This window comes from Balaenoptera borealis (assembly GCF_965194805.1).
Source record: "Balaenoptera borealis genome assembly, chromosome: 12".
Taxonomy (NCBI): Eukaryota; Metazoa; Chordata; class Mammalia; order Artiodactyla; family Balaenopteridae; genus Balaenoptera; species Balaenoptera borealis.
Window position 1 is genome coordinate 42310840 of NC_138869.1, and position 22585 is coordinate 42333424.

Consider the following 22585-nt stretch of genomic DNA (forward strand, 5'->3'; position numbering starts at 1 on the left):
CGAGGTATCATCTGACACCAGTCAGAATGGCCATCATGAAAATGTCTCCAAACAATAAATTCCAGAGAGGGCATGGAGAAATCAAACCCTCCTCCACTGCAGGGGGGAATGTAACTGGTACAGCCACTGGGGAGTACACTTGGGAGGTTCCTTCGAAACTGAAACATAGAACTACCATCTGATCCCCAATCACACTTCTGGGCAAACACCCAGAGGAAACCATAGCTCAAAAACCTACACGCAGGGCTTCCCTGGTGGCGCAGTGGTCGCGAGTCTGCCTGCTAATGCAGGGGACACGGGTTTGGGCCCTGGTGTGGGAAGATCCCGCATGACGCGGAGCGGTTGGGCCCGTGAGCCACAACTGCTGAGCCTGCGCGTTTGGAGCCTGTGCCCCGCAACGGGAGGGCCCGCGATAGTGAGAGGCCCGCGCACCGCGATGAAGAGTGGCCCCCGCTTGCCGCAACTAGAAAAAACCCACGCACGAAACGAAGACCCAACACAGCTAAAAATAAATAAATAAATAAATAGAGTAGCTATTAATTTAAAAATAAAAAAAAACCTACACACACCCCAACGTGCATGACAGCACTATATACAACAACCAACACACCGAAGCAGGCAAAATTTCCCCCGACAGATGACTGGAAACAGAAGATGCGGTACATATCTACGATGGAATACTACTCAGCCATACAAAAGACGGAAATACTGCCATTTGCAGCAACACGGAAGGACCTCGAGATGATCTAACTAAGTGAAGTAAATCCGGTGGAGGTCGATAAATAGCATGGGATATGTCTTACATGTGGAATCTAAAAACTGATGCAAATCAACTGATTCACAAAACAGCGACAGACTCAGAGACTTAGAAAACAAACTTATGCTTACCAAAGGGGAAAGATGGGGGAGAGGGATACATTAGGAGGTTGGCATTAACATATATACATGAACATATATACAATACATACTCCACAAAGACCTACTCTACAACACAGGGGACTCTGTTCAACACTTTGTCACAACCTATATAAGAAAAGGATCCTAAAAAAATAGACATATGCATATGTACGACTAAATCACAACGCTTTACACCTGCAAGAGACACAACATGGTCCATCAAGTTGCTTGACAATGAAAGAAAAATGCAGTTAAAGAAAAAGAAAGAAAGAAAATTCGAGACGTGTACTCGATTTTTGGCAGCCTCGGGGACCTGGGCTGGTGTCACATCCCTGGAGCCTCAGCAGGCTGTGTCTCAAGGCTGGTTGTCGTGGGGCTGAGGGGACTGGGGAGGATGTGCCAGCAAATGAGTCCCCCTGGGACCTGCAGTGTCTGGTCCACTCGAAATGGGACCACAATCTCCAGATCCAGGCAGGCCCTCCTATAGCTCAACCAAGCCTAGTGCACCCAAAGGAGGGTGGATCCTCTGGGCTGCAAGAGCTTTGAAACGTCACCTGATCTCCACATCTCCTGCTGCTGGGGTTCCCACCTCCAGCCTCCTGCCTTCGTGGCGTATCAACTACAGTACCCTCGGCACCCTCCCTCAGTGTAGCACTTTGGCAAGGGTTGCGACTTGTGTGGGGGTGAAGGGTAACAGGCAGAAAGGAAGGAGACACAAGCCCTTGGGTGCTGGTTCTGGCACGTGCCCCTCCAAGTTACAACCCGGGAACACCGCTTTCTTTCGCTAAGGCTCTGGTTGCCAGAGGGACCAGAGATGGGCACGAAGAAGTCTGCCGCCTTGTGGACGATTCCTGGAATAACAACTTGGAAACAGGTGTTTTTGGGCACTATGATTCACAAGGCCTGCAGGGCTTTAAAAAAATAACACCTGCGCTCAAGAAATGTCCTAGGATACGTAATTGAAAAGACTTCAGAACAGGCCGGATTTGTCAGAAGACAATTTCAAGAGGTACATTTCACTCACACTGTTGGGAAAGAAGGAAAAAAAACACATGAAAAGATGCTGAAGATCACCAATTACTTGAGAATTGCAAATCAAAAGAGCAAAGAGGTATCATCTGACACCAGTCACAATGTCCATCATGAAAATGTCTCCAAACAATTAATTCCAGAGAGGGCATGGAGAAATCAAACCCTCCTCCACTGCTGGGGGGAATGTAACTGGTACAGCCACTGGGAAGTACACTTGGGAGGTTCCTTGAAAAACGAAACATAGAACTACCATCTGATCCCCAATCACACTTCTGGGCAAACACCCAGAGAAAACCATAGTTCAGAAACCTACACGCACCCCAACGTGCATGACAGCACTATATACGATAACCAAGACACCAAAGCAAGCAAAATGTCCCCCGACAGATGACTGGATACAGAAGAAGTGGTACATATCTATGATGGAAGACTACTCAGCCATACAAAAGAAGGAAATACTGCCATTTGCAGCAACATGGAAGGACCTCGAGACGATCTAACTAAGTGAAGTAAAGTCGGAAGGAGGCTGACATATATCATGGGATATGACTTATATGTGGAATCTAAAAATTGATACAAATGAACTGATTCACCAAACAGTGACAGACTCACAGAGATCGACAAATATCATAGGATATCACTTAAGTGTGGCTTAAGAAAAAAAGCACGATACAAATGAACTTATTTGCAGAACACAAACAGAAGCACAGATGTGAAAGCCAACTTGTGGGATTTCCCTGGTGATCCAGTAGTTAAGAATCCGCCTTCCAATGCAGGGGACGTTGTTTTCATCCCTAGACAGGGATCTAAGTTTCCACATCCGAGGGGCCACTAAGCCCCCGAGCCGCAACTAAGACCCAACGCAGCCATAAAATAAATAATTAATTAATTAAAAATAAAAAAAGAAAGCCAACTTATGCTTGCTGGGGATGAGTCAGGAAGAAACATGCAGGTGAGGGATAAATTTGGAGTTTGGGATTTAAGTATACACCCTACTTTTTATCAAAAAGATGATCTATGCGTTTGATTTCTACCCAGAGTTGAAATGTTGAGAGATGATTTTAAAAAAATAATAAAGTGTCTTCCATTGTTAAAAAAAATAATCTACAGAGACCTACTAATATATAGCACAAGGAACTCTACTCAATATTCTGTAATTATTCACTTATATGGCAAAAGAATCTGAAAAAGAATGGATACTTATATATATATATATATATATATATATATATAACTGAATCACTTAACTGTACAACTGAAACTAACACAACATTATACATCAACTATACTCCAGTACAAAATTTTTTAAAATTAAGGAAAAAAAAAGGAATAAGCTGATTTTTTCTTGCAACACAGCCTGGCCCCAAAATGCTTTGGATGACCATCAGAAGTGGTCAGAGAATGAATCCCTTATCTTTAACACCATTTTACTACTGGACTTGTTTTGTTAACAGTCCCCCAAATGGGGAGAAGTCCCATATGTACAGGCCTTTATAAAACTTTATCAAGATTAAGGTCTGAGGGATTCTTGTCATGTGTGTTTAGTCTCTATTTCCAGGTTTCCCCCAAAAGGTGTGAAGCCAGACCTTCTCACGGATCCCCTCTTTCAACCGCCAAGTAGCCGTCAGCACACCGAGCCTCATTGTCAGGCCCCCATTTCTTCCCCTTCACCATCTCCCTCAGCCCCCAGCCCCACACCTTACCCTGTCAAATCAGAAACCTCAAAATCAGTACCCGCGGTGCTTTCCCCAACGGGGCTCTGATCAGGTTCAAAGTTGCCCGCACTTTTGCCCCACCAGGCTTTTACCCGCTCCAGGAAAACAGAGGAATTACTAGAGTGTGTGATCCCTTCTCACTGGGGGACCTAGAAATCTGTAAGGAGTGATTTGGCAGGTTCTCAGAGAACCCTGAAAAGCTTAGGGACAGGGGCTTCCCTGGTGGCGCAGTGGTTGAGAATCTGCCTGCCAATGCAGGGGACACGGGTTCAAGCCCTGGTCTGGGAAGATCCCACATGTCGCGGAGCAACTAGGCCCGTGAGCCACAACTACTGAGCCTGCACGTCTGGAGCCTGTGCTCCGCAACAAGAGAGGCCACGATAGTGAAAGGCCCGTGCACCGCGATGAAGAGTGGCCCCCGCTTGCCACAACTAGAGAAAGCCCTCGCACAGAAACAAAGACCCAACACAGCCATAAATAAATAAAAATAAATAAATTTTTTTAAAAAAAGAATAGCAATTAGTGCATTACCATCTCCAACCACATAGAGGCAACTCCAAGGCTTTCTCAGGATGGCTGGGTTCTGTCATATCTGAATTCCAAATTATGGCATTATAGCCAAACCCCTATATAAGGCTCTAGATAATTGTTTTTGTGTTTTGTGTGTGTGTGTGTTTTGGCCTCACCGCAGAGCATGTGGGATCTTAGTTCCCTAACCAGGGATAGAACCGTACCCCCTGCAGTGGAAGCACAGAGTCTTAACTACTGGACCACCAGCAAAGTCCCTATAAGGCTCTAAAGGGAAAAGAAAGGGAACTCCTTCACCAGAATAGGGACCACCAATGGGACTTTGAGACTCTAAAGGCTGAGTTAAACAGAACACTAGCACTGGGACTTCCAAATTTGGACAAGCCAAATATGCTCAACAACCAATATGCTCATGAGAAGTCAGGGATAGCGCTAGGAGTCCTGACCCAAAAGCTGGGATCAGATGTGGGACCAGATCAGAGACCAGTGGCTTACTTTTCAAAACAACTGGACTCAATAACCCTGGGATGGCCCAGCAACCTGGATGTGCCCCTACTCTCACTCCATTTAAGGGACCAGCTCGGAGCCACCCTCCCCCAAACCCTTGTTCCCCCAGCAAGCAAGCAAGGGCACCTGTTGCTTGTTGGGCACCTGTTTCTTATTTTCACGGGCAATACCAGCCACAGGTCTCTTAGTTAATGAGGCTTCCAAGCTCAACCTGGGACAACACTTAGATGTATTAATCCGTCATCAAGTACAATCTGTACTGGACGTCAAAGGACATCATTGGTTGACTGGAGGAAGACTGACAAGATATCAGGCTCTCCTCATGGACACCCTTGACATAAAGGTGTGCCAAACCCTGAACCCGGCAACCCTCCTTCCAGTTGTCGGGAGTAGAGATTTACTTCATCACTGTATAGAGATCATAGAACAAACTTACTCCAGCAGGTCTGATCTTCTACATGAACCTCTTGACAGCCCTGAGGTCAAATGGTTTACTGACGGGAGCAGTGTTATAGAGATGGGAACTCGGAAGGCAGGGTATGCCATAGTTGGTCTAGATGAAGTCAGAGAAACCAAGGCCCTGCCACCACAGACATTGGCCCAGAATGCTGAGCTAACTGCATTAACAAGAGCTTTGCAGGAGTTCTCTGGTGGCCTAGTGGTTAGGATTCCAGGCTTTCACTGCTGTGGCCCGGGTTCAATATCTGGTCGGGGAACTGAGATCCCACACAGCCAAAGATAAAAATAAAAGAGAGAGAGAGATTCTTATAACATCATATGATCTAAATTACCAACAACAGTTTGCTGTCCCCCCCTAGTCGAACAGGTAGTAGCAACAGCTATGTCCTTCAAGGACTATCAAATCTTAACCCCTGTGAGACAGACGTTCAGGCCTGCACCCCTGAAGGGTTTGTTTTCCTCTGTGGACATCCAAACCATCATATGTTAGAAAATTTATGGCCAGACCCTGTCCTTCTCCAACCAAGCTCTGGCCTGTAAGTGCACTGATAATGTCCACTTCATAGGAGAGTGCCCTCTAGGAACTACAGGGCTAAGAGGGATTGTGATCTATAACAGGACCACTCTAGCTCACCACCAAACCCGGAGAGCACTAGGAATGATCTTAGCAGGGGCAGCGCTGGCCACAGGACTGGCAGCTCCATGGGGAGGCTTCCCTTATCATGAAGCAACACTGAGAAATCTCACCAGACAGCTTGGCTATGTGATAACACAGACAGGGCAAGTCTTAACAGGACTTAAGACCTCCCGTTACTTTGGTTAATGCAGCTCTTGATAATCATCTAGCTCTTGATTACCTTCTGACAGAACAAGGCACAATCTGTGGGATAACTATTACTTCCTGCTGCACCTAAATCAGTGTCACAGGACAGACAGAAGTTAATATTAAAGAAATATACACCCAAGCAGAATGGCTTCATAATTTTGGCAGGGGTGATATCGCCTCCGTTGTCTGGTCAGCAGTTAGGGAAGCCCTCCCAAAGTTAACATGATTCCTTCCCTTCCTAGGCTCTCTTGTGGCTATTATTGTTCTTCTCCTTTTTGGCCCTTGTCTGTTTAAGCTTTTGGTTGTTTGTGTTTTCTAGGCTCCAACAGTTTCAAGGAAGGCTCATGATGGCTCAAGGATTTCAACCCATTCCAGACAAGGGTAACCCAGGTCCCTAAAACAGTCAGCAAGGGACTTCTATACCTCTAGGGCACGTTAGGATCTGCAGCCCCTGTCCAGCAGGAAGACATTTCAGAAGAAGAGACCTTCGGTCCCTTAATCCTTAAAAATAAAGGGTGTAGAATCCCTCAGGGGGGAATGAGACAGGCTGGGACCTGGGTCCCTTTGCTGCAGTGCTTACACCTGGACAAACATCTCCTGGAGCAACAGAATACAAGAAACTATAAGGGACTAAAAATAACCCCACACACCTGCAACTGGGGCAAATTATGAGCAAGACGCAAAAAAACCAAAAACCCAACTGCCACTTCTGAGGTGTTGGGAGAAAAGCAGGGGACTACTCATGTTTCCTGCACACGACACCACCAAGACGGTGGGTAGACAACCTAAGCCACCCCTCTGGCCTGACCCATGGATGTGCCCCTACTCTCACTCAAGGAACCAGCTCGGAGCCACCCTCCCCCAAACCCTTGTTCCCCCAGCAAGCAAGCAAGGGCACCTGTTGCTTGTTGGGCACCTGTTTCTTATTTTCACTCCCTTGTGCTGCAGCATGAGCCCCAATAAAGCCTTGCCCGAATTTCTCATCTGACCTCTTACCAACTTCTATTGATTAAAGAGTCCAAGAACCTGGGTCAGTAACACTAAGACCAGCGGCTGTCTGATGGGGCCGTTCCAGCTTCAGCTGATAACATGTTTATTGCATTAGTACAGTCGGCCTGCCCCACCCCCACCCCCCCCCAGCCTGTTCACAGCTTTCTGCTCACTGCCCAAAGAGGTGGCCCTTACCCCAGGGTGGGCATTCTGGGCACCTCCCCCACCCAGGTCGTTGCTCGGGGACCCTGATTCTCTGCCTCCTCCTGACCAGCTGGACCCTGTGCGCAGCCTGGGCCGCCCCTATCGGGGTTACATTCAAGGATTATTCTCTGTTAATAAATAAGCCGGCATGGCTGCCTCTTGGCCAGGGCCTGTCGGGTCGGTGTCTTCCCTCCACCAGGAACCGCTGTGTGCCGGGCCCCTAGCTGCTTCCCAGGGTCTGACCGCCCCCTCTCCCTGCTGCTGCCACCTCTCCAGTCCCCAGCGTGAGGACGGCCGAGTCACCAGTGCGCTGCGCTGCGCGGCCCCCGCTCAGCACGCGGTTCTGCGGCGTGTGTCCTCCGGTTGCGGCCCTTCCTCCGCGACTCGGGAGGCGGTGGGCGCAGCGCGGGCTGCGGACGACACATTCGCAGGGAGTTCGTACCACCGCCGCCCGGCTCCACCAGCTGCAGGAAGTCCCGGTACCAGAGCTTGGGGCCCGGCGGCGCGACGGGCGCAGCGTCCTCGGTACGGGCCAGCCTTTCAGCCTGAGCAGCACTCAGCACGTGCAGCGCCAGGCGACGCATTGGCTGCGAAAAGCCCTGCTCCACGGCTGCGCACAGGTACACGCCTGAGTCCCCACGCCGCAACCAGCGAAGCAGCAAGCCTCGCGTCGTGCGTTCTGCTCGCTCCTCTACGGGTACCTGCGGGCCGGATCAGCGTGAGGCGGGGCGTTAGGAAACGGGGCGGGGCTCGCCTTATCGTGGGGGCGCGTCAGAGACCCCCCCAGTGGGCGGGGCAAGGGCGGGGCTTCCTTCAGACTGGGCTGGGGCGCGGGCGTCAGGAGCCTAGTTAGAGGAATGGGGCCTCACCAGGATGCGGAGTGCAGGCAAGGGGCCAAACTAGGCGTTAGGGGTCTGGTTGGGCGGAGACTCACTGGGCGGAGCTGGATCGCATCTAGATGTGCGGAGCAGGCCAAGGGCCTCATTAATCAGGGCGGGCACTTCCTGGACGTAGGCGTCGGAACAAGGGCCTGGTTGGGAGGGGAGTGACGGGAGGCTCACCTGAGTGTAGGCCGCCTCCCCCGCGCGCTGGAAGGTCCACTCCACGCGCGCCTGCAGCGAGCGGGGCTCACACTCCAGGAAGGCGCTACCTCCCTCCACACCGAACACCTTCCGCTCCAGCAGCGCAGGATGGGATGAGTCTGGGGGCAAAGGGAATGTCAGATTCAGACAAGGCAGGGCAGGGTGGGGCAATCTTTAAGGGTTGGGGGGTGGGAGCAGCTGGGACACTCACCCCCGGTGCACAGTGTGCTGGGGTCGCCGTTCCTTACATCCTGCCGTCGGAACCTCCTGGGGAGGGGGGACATTAGAGCCTCCGTGAGCCCTTCTTTTAGCCAGGGGCGGATAAAGACTCCCTCCAGGCAGCCCGACCCTGATCCTACCCACCTCTTGCCACTGGCCTGGAAGCGCGTGCACGCGGCCCCATCCCAGGCACAGTAAGGGTCACGTGCCAGACAGCATTCGGCACAGGCGCGGCCGTGGGCAGCGCAGCGGTGCAACGGGATCTGGGCCACCCCGCTCCGAGAGGCTACGTACAGTTGGTGCTAGGGGTACAAGGGGCTCCAGGCTGACCGAGGGTGGCCCCGTGCCCGCCTCCCATAGGTCAGGGATCCCTTCCCCCATTTGACAAAAGGGAACACTGAGGTCTCAGGTCCCACAGTCTAGTGAGGGCAGAGCCTGTACTGGAAACTGGGGCTTGTAATTACCAAGAGAAGAATGGGGGTGGGGGCACCTGGGAACAGGCTGGGTCCATTCCACCCCCAAGCCTTCTGGTCACTTACCCTCTTGGAGGAGATTTGCATGCTGGTGACAGCAGCTGAGTCCTGAGAGGGAGGAGGGGTGCTGGGGTCAGGGCTCCGTGGGGTGGGGGTACCCCAGGCAACGGGGGCTAGGCCTCACCTCAAACATGTGCAGCTCCTCCAGGAGCAGCCCCTCAGCATTAGGCCGGCCACCCTTGGGGACGGAGATCACCTTCAGCACGGTGCCAGCATCTGCAGGGATGAGAAGGGTGAGTGACTCCTTGTGTTCCCTGAGAGCCAGGGCCAGGGGTCTCCTCACCTCTGAGGCCTCCACCCTCTGCATGGTTGGGATGGTGAAGAATGTGGGTTGGAGCAATCAGAGCAGCATCCAGAAGGAGATGGGGGCATAGCCCCCGGAAAAATATGGAGATGGGACTGAACAGGGGGAGCTTCCACTAACAGGCCAAAGAGCCTGGGCTGGGTCTTGTGGGTGGTCATGGCAGGACACTGACCTGTGCCAATGAAGAGGACGTCGTAGTATCCGTCAACAGCTGCTACACGGTCCGCGGTGATCTGGGTGAAGGTGTACCCGGCACCCACTTGTTGGAAGAGGGGGCGCCCCCCCATGGGCAGGACCGAATTGTACATGAGGGGGTGGTTCCGGGCAAACTGGATGACATCATCAGGAAAGTCCTTGGTGGAACTGAAGGTGCCAAAGGTCTTGCTGGGGCACTGGGGGGTGGGAAGGAGGCATGACAAGGATGTGGATGTGAAGGCCTGGTGGGCAGCCGTCCACAGGACACCTCCCGGAACCTGGAGCATGTGTGAGTGTGTGTGTGCGCACGTGCGCACAGGGGGCGGGTGTTGGACAGAACCCTGCCCTGGGAATCTGAAGAGGAACTCCAGCCTTGCCTTTGGGGGTCTGAGGGGAAAACATGGCCTTCCCCTGAGGAGCCCTGTCTAATGAAGATGATGTTTTCCCACCCATAAAAAAAAGAAGACACAACATTCACCAAGAAAACCCCAGGCCAAGTTCTCCACCCCTGAAGCTTTAAGTGGGTTGTGGTGGGAGTCCCTGGGCTACGCACCATGCCAGGTCGGGGGTAGGGGACACGGCCCTGGTAGGACACCCACTGGTGCATGGGCCCCTCCTTGTGTGCAAAGGGTCCCAGGAAGGCCCGGCGCACATCATTCATGCTGTACACGCACACTGCGGAGCCCTGGAAGATGCTGCTGCAGGTGAAGATGTAAGTGGAGTAAGGGGCTCAAGTGGGGCCTAGCCAGCCTTGCCCCACTACCTCCCACACCTCACCTGGTCGTGGAGAAGACAGCATAGAGCAGCGGGGTCCAGCGATCCCGCGAGGACAGCAGGAACACGTCCTCTGCAGGGAAGGGACCGAGTTGGGGGAGGGTGCACAGCCAGGCTCAGGGTCTGCGCCCCTGCATCCCCTCCCCACACCCCCATCCTCCACTCCTGGCACTTACGGAGCTGGTCAAAGTTCGTATCGCCCTCAGCACCGGGCACTGAGCACACCAGCCGCGCCTTCAGGAACGTAGTCCACTTGTTGACCAGGCTGCGCTGGCCACCCACGTCGTTCTGCGGGGTCAGTAGGAGGGGATGAGGGCGAGGCCCCGACAGACAGGCAAAGGGGCGGTGGCAAGATCACCAAATGTGGCCCAGGGACTCCTCACCCTGCAGATCTGGCCAACGCGGGACACAGACAGGCGTCCCAGGGCCGGCGTGGCCTCCACTGCCGACTCACGGAAGAAGAAGTAGATCTTGTCGTCGTCCGGGTTCTCACTCTCCGGGATCCAAAAGACCTTGACAAACTTGGGCTCTGGCCACAGCAGGAGGCGTGGGGTCAGCAAGGTCCTGGCCCTGCCCCCTGCTAGGAGGCCCAGGCACTGCCTCCCCTTCCTTTCGTGCCGGCAGAAGCCCTCAGGGCAGCAGCTGACCACCCAGCCTCTAGGACCAAGTTCAGATGGTACTCCCGGAGGACACAATCGAAAGGAAGAGGGCCTGCGAGTCAAGAAGAAGCCACGAGAGGGCAGCAGAGACCATGGCTACCTGGCCCCACAGGCAGGCCGACCCTGGCCAGTGGTGGGCCTCTCGCCTCTCCCCTGGCAGTTCTCTATGCCAGTGGGCCAAGAAAGGAGGGATATGGGGTATCTGGTTTTACCTTCACTCATGAATCTTCCTCTCTGCAGGAAGTAGATGCCCCCACTCCTGCTTCAAATACTCTGCTGGGTCTCATCACTCTTAGAATAATCTACCCTGGCCCTACCCTGTGCTGACAGTCCGGACCCCTTATCATTGCTCCCTTCTTGAGTCTGTTCCTTGGCTTGTTCCTGCCCCCAGGGTCTTTGCACTAATTATTCCCTCTGCTTGGAATAGTCTTATGCTCTTCCCGCAATCCTGCTGTGTTTTGGGCATTAGCGCATACCTTTTCTCAGCAGGGTGGCTTCCTTTCCCCAACCCTCCCACCACCACCACAGCTGCCTAGTCTCCTTTTCCCTTCCTCTCCATTCTGTCATTATATCTCCTGGCCATTGGAACTGATCTCATTGTGTATTCATTCTGAGGTCTGTGAACTCAAAGAGGGCACGGGCCATACCTATCTTGTCCGCCCTGCGACCCAGTGCCTAGTGCAGGGCTTGACCCAGGGTAGCTACCTGGTGAGCACTCATTGCTCACTCCCTTTATGAGCCTTACTCAGCACCTGCTCTGTTGGAGATGAGGGCCCCCTCCCAACAGTCCCACCAGCCTTTCACCGTTGAGCCAGCGGGAATCGTGTGGTTCTGTTCGGAGACTTGGACGCTGACCCAAGCTGCGGAAGATGGTAAAATCCCGGCCCATGAGGTCTGCGGCTACTCCCGAGTACAACTCTTCCCCTGTAGACATGGCAAGGCTGCTTAGTGAAACCAAAGGCTCTTGTGGTGGGTTGGGGGCACTATGGAGCTCTGGGGGCTCTTGGGGAGCCAGTGAGGCTATGGGGGATCCCTGGGGCTCTAGGGAGGGTCTTGGGACTTTGTGAGATACTAGAGTCTCTGAGGGGTTCCAGGAGCTCTCTTGGGGCCCCAGCCTTTGGACTCACCCACCAGCACGGAGGCAGCCCGATGCCTGGGGTCATAAGGACTCTTGCCCTTGCCATCCTCTAGCCTTTGAAGGTCCAGCCGAAGCATGGGCTCCTGGGAGGCAGGGGGCAGTTGTTACTGCAGGCCCTTCCTTACCCTCCCAACCTCCCTCCCTGACCAGACCTGGCCTTACCTCCAGCCGCTGGCCCACCTCCACAAATGCACAGGTTGGGTGGAAGGCCCCTGTGCCACAGGCCAGCAAGTGGGTGCGGTTGTAGGCGTGCAGCAACTTCACGAAGTTCATGCACTCAGTCTAGCGTGCACGCGGGCAGGGGCAGGAACAATGAGGCCTCCCCCAGGGAGGTGGCCTTAAGGGCTCCCAGCTCACCAGTGGCACTCCCACCCCTTCTTCTTTTCTGCATTAGTCCAGGCAAGTACTAACATGGGCTCTAGGGACTCAGGTGCCCTTGGTGACCAGCCCGGCTCACCTCTCACCAGAATGGGTTCATTGGGAAGCATGCCTGCATTGCCCCCCATGACGCAGAGGCCTCCAAGAAGAATCACATAGCCCCCACCCTGACTCACTACCTCTGGACCTCAGCCACCTCAACCCTCCTGCCCCCATCATAGCCAGAACAGGCAGGCCTCTGTTTTAGCACTGCCCATCTCTAGAGTGAGGGGCTGACCCTCCCCACTCCCACCCAGGCAGCCAACACTCACGCCAATGTCCTTCCCTGCCCAGTTGCACTCCTCTCGCCATTCCACAGGGGCCGGCCAGGCCAGCTATGGGGAGGGTGGGGGAGGGAGAACACAGGTCAGGGACTCGGGATGTTCTCTATGCTGAGGGTGTCCACTCAGGGGGCCCTTCCTCCAGGAAGCCTGGAGTGGGGTCCCGGGGCAGTGCTGAGGCTGGGGGTCCCTGGCACCTTCTTGGCCCGCTTGCTAATGTTGTCCAGGCTGAGGGAGGCCACATGGTTCTCGGCGCCCACAAACAGGCGCCCACGCTCCTCATCCAGCAGCAAAGCTTCATAGCAGCACGTCCTCTCCAGCCTGAAGGTCCGGAGACCGTGCTGGGCCTGGAGCTCTGTGGGGTGGGGACACCACTGAGGATTCGCCAGTCATGCTAGAAGCTTCTCCCAGGCCCTGCCTGTTGTCTCTCTCACAGGCCAAGGTTGTACATGTGACCTGGCCCACACACATGTGAATTTACACGCATGTGAGTTTACACTCAGGGGGACAGGCCCACCCAGGGGCAGAGCTTCCAGGGTGGGCAGTGCAGCCCACCCCTGCCCCCAGGGGGGAAGCAGGTGGAGCTTCTAGGGCAACCTCAGACAAGTAGTGTCTCCAGGCGAGCGCACGAGGAGGCAAGGGTTCTGGGGTAGGCCTGCATGTTGGGACAGCCAGAACCCCAACCCCAAAGTCAGGCTGAGGGTTCTCTGCCACCAGCCTAGGTTCAGTATGATGCCACTGCCTAGTAACCACCCTGTGTAGGGGGTGTGGGAAGGGGGCTCTAATGGTCCCCACATCTCAACTTCCCTGGGAGCAGGAGATGGAACAGAGGCAGGATCTGTTGCCATGCTTCCTGGGAAAGCATGAGGAGAATGTGGGCAGAGAGCTTGGGGACTGAGGCCAGGAAAGGGTTAATTGGAGATGGCCTGAGCGTGCCCCCAATCCAACCCAGCCGGTGGCACACACACAGTGCAACAGCAAACACAATGCCCCCTACCCACACTGGGCCCCTTTCCTGCCCACGCTGAGGTGGGCCCTCCCGCCTGCCAGGTGCACCTACCTTGGAAGGAGAGGCGAAGGCGTGGCATGCTGGGGGCAGCACCCCCCAGCACTGCCACCCAGAGCAGGGCCAGGCCTGGGATCATGGCGGCGGCCTCAGCCCGCCCCATCCCTGCAGCTCAGGGAGCTCAGGGTTCAGCGGGCGTGTGTGGAGGAGCCTTGAGCCACCCTGGACTCTGCCCCGGGATCTGGAAGAGAAGGAGCTGCAGCGAGGGCGAGGGAGGGAGGCTGGGGGGAGTCCCCAGGGATCAGATTACAGCCCCTAGGGGAAAGAGGCTGGGGGGTCGCATTCCACTTGCAAGCCCTCCTCTCCCTTGGAGGGTGCCCTGCCTGGCCATAATCACAGACACACCCACGCTGGGCACACCCTCGGGGTCAACCCCACACTGGCAGGCGCCTGCCCCACCACGTCACCCTCCCCAGTAACCCGCCCTCCTGTACACACACTCACAGACATTAATTCACAAACTCTGCGTGCCTACGTCATGCCAGCCTGGGACTGGGGCTGGGGGCAGTGGGGCACACAGACAAGGTCCTCCTGCAGGAGGGGGCAGAGTACCAACAAGGACTCAGATTGGTGTAGTCATTGCAGTGGTGCCAAGTGTAATGAGCAAAACAAGACAGTCATGGGCGTGAGGGTAACAGGAGGGGGGTCAGGCCTCTGGAGGTAGCTGTGCACCCACGGGCCCACAGAGGAACAGAAGCACATTTGGAGCTGGAGCCAATGGTGTGGGCGTCTTTGAGTGTGAATGTGCTTCTAAGGATCCCTTTGTGTATCTGTATTCCGCAGTGTGTATGTATGTGTGTGTGTAGTGTGTATGCAGTCATATGTGTACATATCTATGTGAAACCATGTGGCGTGTGCGTTGTATTACACACGTAGGTGTGGCATGCATGTGTGCACACACGGCATTGTATGCATGTCTACACAGTGTGTATATGTCTGGGGGTGTGTACACTTTGTAAGAATATACGTGTTTGTGTTGCACATGTGTGTATGTGTTTGTGCACAAGTGTACAAGTCTCTCTGGACATGCAGGTGAGCAAATTATAACTGCAGTGTCAATCACTGCCTTCAACTCTGAGACACCCCAGAAACCCACTTCTCAGAGGGAGAAGTGCAGCCGGGAGACCCAGGGCTGGGCAGACGCCTCAGTTTCTGATTTGGGAGCTGCTCCCACTTGGATCCAGCAGCCCCAGCTTTGTGCTTGACCTCTCTCTCCCCACCCCAGAGGGTGGGAGGGGCTGGTCACACACAGAAATTCTGTGAGCTCAGACTTCAGACCCAAGAGGAATCAAGTGGGGAGAGCCAAGGTCCTGAAGCAGATTCTCACCCCCAGCTCGGGTGAGCTGCCCTTCCCTCTCCAGCCTCCAGAGTCTCCCTGAGCCTCTCCATCCCGTCTTCGCCCTCAGGGTTTCCCCATCTTTGAGACCCTCCACTTCTCTGAGCCAGATCCCTTCCCTGGACCTCTCAGATGGGGCCAGGCTCTGGCTGCAATGCCCACCCTCCTTCCCAGAAGTTAGCTGGGCAGGTGCCGGGCACAGTAGCCCTGGCGTGGGGCTAGGTCCTGGGGTGCATTCAAGCAAGGGGCACAGCTGCCGGGGCACGTTCCAGACTGCTCTCCCCAAACCCCCGCCTAGCTCCGCCGCTTCCAGACCCCTCCCACCCTAGGACTCCCACCTCCCTCCTTCCTTCCACTGACACTTGCCGCTGCCTCTTCTAGGCCCGTGAGGTCTGCGACGTCACAAAACACCAGATTGCCTTCCCACACTCCACCGAGAGCTCCGGCAGCAGCGGCTCCTCACCCTGGCCCCTTCTCACCCTGCAGAAGGGGAGAAGCCGAGGGGCCCCAGGGCACCCTCTGACGGCTCCTTTAAGGAGCAGCCCCCGCCCCCACCAAGCCAGCCGCGCCCCGCCGTCAAGTTTACGGGGCGGATCGGGTGACTGGGCAGGCAGCCGGACCGGCTGGAGTTGGTGGCCAGAGCGGAGCGGGCACAAGGGAGGGGCGGGTAGGGCTGACCCCTCCCCCGTAGGGCTTCAGAGCAGGATGCCCCACGCAGCGGTCCTGGAAGTGGGGCCGGCAGTCAAGGCAAATAAGGAAGAAGCAATAGAGACCCCCTAGCCCCAGGCAGCTCCGGCAGAGGGATTGGTCAGACGGGGCACCCCCAGGGACTCGTTTCTTCACTTGTCCCTCCATAGCTGGGGAGCTGGATGTGGGTAATGAGGGGCTCAGCTGCCACCTCAGTCCCCAGGAGCCAGCTGGGAAGGGCCGGTCAGAGGTCGGAGAGGGGGTTCTCAAGTGGAGGTTTGATGGGCCCCCAAGACCCTGCCCCAGTCCTTCCTTAGGGCTTGGGCCACTTAGTACTTCTGTCACCTGGCTGGCAGTGGCTTTGATGACAGCCAGTCTGGGGCGGGAGAAGAGGGCCAGAGGGGCAGGCAGGGCAGGGAGGCAGGCGGCAAGTCTCACTTCTGCACTGCAGGGTGTGGGACCATCCAGAGACCCGTCCTGACCGGTGGTCCCATGTCTCTGCTGGGAGGTGAGGGGCATTCTATGCCATCTCCATGAACTCCAGTCGTTCTTCCAAGGTTGAAGGTGGGAGGAACTGCCCCACCAAATACAGAGTGAGGTACCCAAGGGGGCTTCAAAGATAGGATGGGGCTCCTACACCTCAGCGCCTCATTTGGGAAGGGTCTGGGGTCTTGGCCTAAAGGTGAGTCTGGTGGACACACCCTGTTTGTACTGCCAGGGCTACTTCCTTGGAGGGATTGAATGTTGACAATGGTCAAGGGGGGCCCTCAGGTCCACCTGGGTGAACATACCAGGGCTTGAAGGTGGGCTTCCACCCCTCAATCCCCCCAAAATGCATCCTCCTACATCCTCCCCAAGGCTATCAGCAGCTCCTCAGGGGTCTGTTAGGGAGGCCATGTGGGCACTTCAAGTGTGCGTGGTTCTGCTGCCCATCTCCTGCCAAGTCCCTGGAGTAGAAGTGTCTGTGCCCATCCAGGGTGGGGCCATGCCCCTCTTTCCTGAACTTCAGGCCTGGTGTTTCTGGCCCTGCCTGGCTGGCTGATGGGCAGGTGAAGGGTGGGGGTTAGTGGGAGGACCAGGGGCCTTCAGGAGGGGGAGTGGGGGTGACATACCCCTGCCTGAGCTCCTGGGCTTCCAGGATGCGGCCTCTCCCTCCTCCCAGGCTCTTTTGCCTTGGACCTGGGCAGCGTCCCCTGGCCTCATGCAAGCAAACAAAATTCTTTGGCTGTTTACAATTTTCCACCCAAGCAGCCAAGATCAGCAAGTGCTTTTGAGGTCCCTACCCAACTGCACGGTACCCCCTACTTGCCCCCACTGCTTTTAGTTCTTCAGGCCCAGGGTCCCAGCCTCTGTTTCATCCCCACCCCCAACCCAGTGTCCATACTGGAAAATGGGACCAGGACCCCCCCCCCCCATCTGTCCAACACCCTGGGACTCAACCCCCAGCCGAAGGGACTGGGCTGTTCCTGGCCCACCTGAGCCCTTGGCATTGCCTTCCCACTTCCAGATGTGTCCCCCTCCCTGGAGCAGGAAGGGAGATCCCCAGGAGTGGGAGCTCAAGTTGTCCCCATCCCACAAGGTCTCCTTTCTGCTCCTCAGCCCCAGGTCCCAGCGTATGCAGACCCTGGGTAGGAAACTTATGGAGGCAGCCCTCTAGGGGCAGGGTCACTGGCTGTGGGTCACACTGGGCTCTGGAAGTCCCCAAGGATTCTGGAATCATGCAGCCTGGGCCTGGGTCTCGACAGAATGGAACAAACCAGGGGAGGCAGCTTGGGTCTCTGGTGCTGCCTATCAGTGGCACAGCCTGCCAAGGCCTTGGTTTTTCCTTCTGGAAATAAGTGGATTGTGCCAAGTCCCAGCACCTGCCTCCCCAGGCCTCATCGCCAGCTGGGCCTGCCCCTTGCACCCTGCCTGGACTCTGGGTGGTGCGACTGGGCTGGGGTGAGACATCCATTTGAGGAAGGCTACAGCCAACACTCCCAGTGCCCAGCCTGGGCTGGGTTGGGCCTTGGCTCCCCACTCACACCTGCTTTAGCCATCAGGGCTGGTGGCTCCAAAGTCTCGACCTTTCCCTCTTCCGGTCACGTGGGTACTAGGACGTGCTACCCTGAGGACTTAGGCATGGGGGGAGGGAAGCGGTGGAAAGTGGGCCCTGGAAAGCCCAGCTGAGGCCTAACTTCCCTGACAATCTGCTACCCACTCCAGGGGATCTCCCGGGAAGGGTCTTTCTGGCATTTCCCCCATCCACCCCCCACCTGGTTTCCAGGCTCCCCGAGGACCCCCAGCCCACCTTTTCGGAAAGATGAGCTCCTCCCCTCCTTCCTTGCCTGTTCCCTTCTGAGGAGGGCCAAGTCAGAGCTGAGGTGGAGGGGCTGAGGGAGGGGCCACCCAGAACCCTGGGCCTCTAGCTGGGGCCCTACCCCCACCCGCTCCGCCCCTGCCCTCCGCCTCCTGCACATTCCTCCCTGGCTGAGGTCAGCCCCTCCGGGATGGGGGAGCCCCCCCCACCAGCCACATCACAGCTCTTCACTCACTTCTGTTTTCTTCGTTGCCCAGCGGGGCGGGGGGAAGAGGGGCCTGGGGGTGGGGCCTCCCTCTCCCCTCCTTCTCCATTGCCTGGGGGAGGGGGGGAGGAGGTGTCAGGAATGCGGCAAAGTAGACTCCGGAGGCACCCTGTACTCATTAACATACATTAACATAAATGCTACAATCCCTTACTAGTCAGGGGGAGAGACTCCCAGGAGTACTGGCTGGGGGCTCGGGATGCTCTGGGAGGGCAGACCAGAGCCCGCCCCAAGAATCCTCTCCCCAATAGCCAGAAAGGGGTGGGGTTGAATCCTGACTCTGCTGCTCACCAGCTGTGTGTCCCTAGGGGGAGACTGAACCTCTCAGATCACTCTCCTCACTTGCCCCGCCGTTGAAAATGGTGGGCCAGGCAGGTCTGGCACACCGTGGGGTACACAGGTGTGCACTCCAGTTGCCATCTCAGTGCTGGGCATCCTGTGGCATGCAGGCCTGGAGGCCTCGAGGGAGTCACTGCTGCCTCTTCCAGCCCAGCTTCATGGGGCCCTTTCTCAGGCTTGACTCCCCTCCTGCCCCCTTCCCTCCCCCCCCCCCGCCCCCCCAACCCCGGCCACAAGTCCAGCCCCCAGCACAACACCCTGACCTTCCACCTGAACCTCCTTCTCTCCCCAGCTGCTGGGGATTCCTCAGTCTTCTTACTCCACAGGTCTCCAACCCACCCCCAGCAGTGCCCAAGCCCACACCCTCCTCCCTCCAGAGAGCCCCCAACTCAGGGAGGACTTCTGTCTCCTTTAAGATAGAACAAGTCCCCAGCTCCTTTCCCTGCAGCTTGAAGCCTGACCCCTTCCCCAGGTACCCAGCCTGGGGGTCCCCGTGGTCCTTCTGCCAGTTCTCCTCCCAGTGCCTCCCCACTGCAGTACCCTGCCTCCCCAGCTCCTCACTCAGAGAACCTGCTGAAGCCCGGGGACATCCCAGGCTCTTAGCCAGGCATTCACACACCCCTCCCTGGCTCGGCCCTGGCTAACCCTGCCAGCGCTCCAGCTACCCCATCTCTGGGAGGTGGCATCTGTTCCTTTGCTAGGACTTAGCTTGGGCTGTGCCCTCTGCCCTTTTGCCACCTGCTGGACTTTTCCTCATCACCCACTACCCACTTTTCTCTGTGAAGCCCCAGGTGCTTATAACACCAGGTCCAAGCCTCTCTGCAGGGCTCTGGGTTCCCCAGCAGCCACCATCCCTTGGGGGCCCCAGGCACACGGAAGCAAGAGATAGAGTGCCCGCAGGAAGCCCTGCCACCTTCCTGGGCCTGCTGAACCTGGGTGAGGATGGGGGGTTGACGGAGAAGAGAGACTTCAGGCCCCTTCAGGCTTCAGTCACTCAGGCCTTGACTCCCTCCACCCACAATGAGGTCAGAAAACAGAGTAAATGCCAAAGAATGTCAAACCGATTTTTCTCCTAAATAAGATCACCTGTGAGGTCAAGTCTCCTGTAAGGGGGGAAACCAAAGCAGGGAAAAGAAAGAGATCCATGGCCTTGACCCCTGCCCCCTTGGATACCAGTGCCCGTCGTCGCTGTGTGGTTAACTGAGGAGCTGATTGGCTGGCAGGCATGGACATACTTGGGGTCACACAGCTGCACGCAGACCTCAGCTGGCTTGAGGCTCTCCTTGGGGGTGTGCTGGGAGCTGGCTTCCACTTTGGGGGTTCAAGGGGGACTTGGGGGGCTTCCCTGGTGGTGCAGTGGTTAAGAATCCGCCTGCAAATGCAGGGGACACAGGTTCGAGCCCTGGTCCGGGAAGATCCCACATGCCGTAGAACAACTAAGCCCGTGTGCCACAGCTACTGAGCCTGCGCTCTAGAGCCCGCGAACCACAACTACGGAAGCCTGCGTGCCTAGAGCCCATGCTCCGCAACAAGAGAAGCCACCGCAATGAGAAGCCCGCGCACAGCAACTAAGACCCAACGCAGCCAAAAATAAATAAATAAAATTAATCTTTTTAAAAGGCGGGGGGGGACGGACTTGGGGGAATGCACAGCCTCACGGCAGGGATGAGGTCGCCTGGGATCTCTTTTAGGGAAACAGACCCAAGGATTGGGGTCAGTGGTTTGGGAGTGGGCCTGGACCCAGAACTCAGCCAAGAGAAGCTGCAGTCCCGTCCCTGACTCCCAGGGCAAGTAGGACCTGGCTGGCCATGCCACAGGCCAGGTGGCTGGAGTCAGGACCTGTATTCTACAGCCTTCATGGCTGGCTTGGCACTCTGGGGTAGGGGGGGATGATTCTGAGGGGCTCTGAGGGGAGTGGGAGGATTTCCTGACCTCAGGAGGAGCTATGGGGCTGCCCTGAAACATGGTAAGGGGTTATTCTAGGTCTTGGAATCTCCCGCAGCCTCAGAGGCTCCAGTCCTAATGGGGCCCCCTCCCCTTTCTGCACCTGGCATCTGGGCCTCCACCCCCCTGCTGGGGGTGGGAGGTCTGGCCCAGGGGAGCTGGCAAGTGGCTGCAGGCCAGGACTGGCTTCTCCCCACAGGGTCTCCCTACATCCTTCCCTCTTCAGAACTCTCTCTCAGAGCTTGTCTCTTTCTCTCTTCCCAGCCATTTCCCCACCCACCCCACCCTCCCAAATGGGTTAAAAATAGCAAGGCTGCTACCACATCAGTAGCCTGAGCAACTATTTGGAGTGGGGCGGGCCCTCTGGGAGATGGATCAGCCTTGTGGTGGTCCCCACTGGCTGGAGACAGCCTACCTCAAACTGGGATCCACGGCTTGGTCTGGGAGCAGGAGCCTGGGTCCTTTGCCTGGCTCTGCCTGTCTAAGGGTCCTGAGCCTCGTAGTTGCAGCTACCCATGGGTGGGGCCAGGAAGATGGGCCTTCTTAGGCTGGGAGAACGCTGGGGGACACACAGCCAAGGAGCACTGAATCTCTGGCTCTCCTCACCCAGGGATGCGGGATGGCTGAGGTACAGCCCTGAACAGTTCTAGGCAATGGGGGGATCCCCAGGTGTCACTTTCATTGAGTCCCTCCTGTTGGGGTGCAGGACACCTGGGATGCACCCCCCTGCCTACCGCCCCCCATGGCTGGGAATTTCCCAACCAAGAAAGACAAGGATGAATTGAGAGGCCGCCCCAGCCAGTGCTGGGACAATGAAGCTTTATGCTCTCAAAATCAGAGCACGGGTAGGAAGGCCAAGGGCAGGTGGGGGCCTAGCTGTCTGCCCGCAGGGAAGTACTGCTTGCCAGGACCCCACCCAGACCCACTGCCAAGCCGGGTACAAGGGGATCCTGGCCAGAATCCTGCGTGGCCCACTCAGGGAGGGAGACACTGGGTTCATCAGGCAGACAATGCCAGCTCCTCAATGGTCCCTCTGTGCGGCGGGGTTCTCCCTCAGGACGGAAGGAAGGAACCATCTCTGTCTCCCGCTTCCTGCTGGGCGGATATCAGGGCACCGGAGCTCCCACCCCGCCCGCATATCTGGGGTTCAGCGCGATCCAGGGCTGACCGCTGAGGGCAGGAAGGGATCCTGGCTTGGGCGTGGGATTCTGTTCTCCTTGTCAGTCGGCGATCCTCAGCCCTCAGTGGCAGGGGTAGCAGGAAAGGCCCGAGGGACTGGGGCGGGGACGGGGGGTGGGGACCGTTGAACTCCTTCCGAGGGGGCGGCCACAGCCTCTCATCTCTCGCCAGGACTCGGGGCCCCGAGGCCGAAGGGGGACTGGCAGGTGTGCGGAGGAGGGGTCCCAGGTCCCCGGCCCTACCCTCCCACCCGCCCCGCCCTCTCCGCCTCCGCGGCGCCGACCCCGGCCCAGGCCGCTTTGTCCCGCCGAGGGCGCGGGGCCGCCGCCGCCCTACAAAGCTGCCTTTGTGCCCGGCGGCCTCCGCAGGACTCGATGACGTCAGCCTCCGCGACCGGCCCGGCGGGGCCCAGCACGGGCTGCTGCGCCCTCTGGCGGCCGAAGGCGGAAGAGCTCGCCTAGGGGCCCCGCCCAGCAGAGGAGGGCCTTTTACCGAGCCCTTCCCACAGGCTCAGAGGGCTGCAGATCCCTAGGTCCAGGTGCCTTGCCTGGAGCTAGGGGCTCACCCCACAGGCACCTCGGCCCTGTCATCTGCTGCTCCCTCCTCCAGCAATGCACGAGCACTTCCCATAGCCTCATGGAAGGCTCTGCACTCTGAGAGCCCTGGTCCCAACATAGCCATAGCCCTGCAGCTATCCAGCTGCCCTGCCG

At 56.8% G+C, this 22585-nt stretch overlaps 1 protein-coding gene across 12 annotated transcripts; it reads right to left on the reverse strand.

The window, feature by feature from the left end:
- Positions 1-4119: 4119 nt before the first annotated feature.
- SEMA3B (semaphorin 3B) lies at positions 4120-18213 on the reverse strand. Of its 12 annotated transcripts, none has more exons than XM_082346747.1 (20): positions 18140-18211; positions 16962-17047; positions 15523-15681; positions 13821-14007; positions 12958-13115; positions 12752-12814; positions 12225-12344; positions 12052-12145; positions 11729-11848; positions 10649-10794; positions 10442-10553; positions 10269-10338; positions 10045-10189; positions 9469-9688; positions 9117-9208; positions 8999-9040; positions 8604-8761; positions 8452-8507; positions 8220-8359; positions 4120-7859 (listed from the first exon to the last, which is right to left on the reverse strand). In XM_082346747.1, the coding sequence occupies exons 4-20, from the start codon at positions 13927-13929 to the stop codon at positions 7458-7460; spliced, it is 2247 nt and encodes a 748-aa protein (XP_082202873.1). In that variant the 5' UTR covers positions 13930-14007; positions 15523-15681; positions 16962-17047; positions 18140-18211; the 3' UTR covers positions 4120-7457. The 12 variants fall into 12 exon arrangements, 11 of the variants coding, with proteins under 11 accessions (XP_082202873.1, XP_082202871.1, XP_082202868.1 ...); XM_082346745.1 differs by having other exon boundaries at positions 15523-16423; XM_082346742.1 differs by adding an exon at positions 14271-14357 and having other exon boundaries at positions 15523-17047.
- Between the last annotated feature and the right edge of the window lie 4372 nt (positions 18214-22585).

Bases quoted from the DNA above. Each gene is read 5' to 3' on its own strand.
- SEMA3B (XM_082346752.1), bottom strand. From the start codon at position 13,929: ATGGGGCGGGCTGAGGCCGCCGCCATGATCCCAGGCCTGGCCCTGCTC. The intron at 9,689-10,044 runs GTGCGTAGCCCA...CCCACCCCCCAG, and splicing joins CCTACCCCCGACCTGGCATG to TGCCCCAGCAAGACCTTTGG. The intron at 8,360-8,451 runs GTGAGTGTCCCA...CTTTGCCCCCAG, and splicing joins CAGCACACTGTGCACCGGGG to ACTCATCCCATCCTGCGCTG.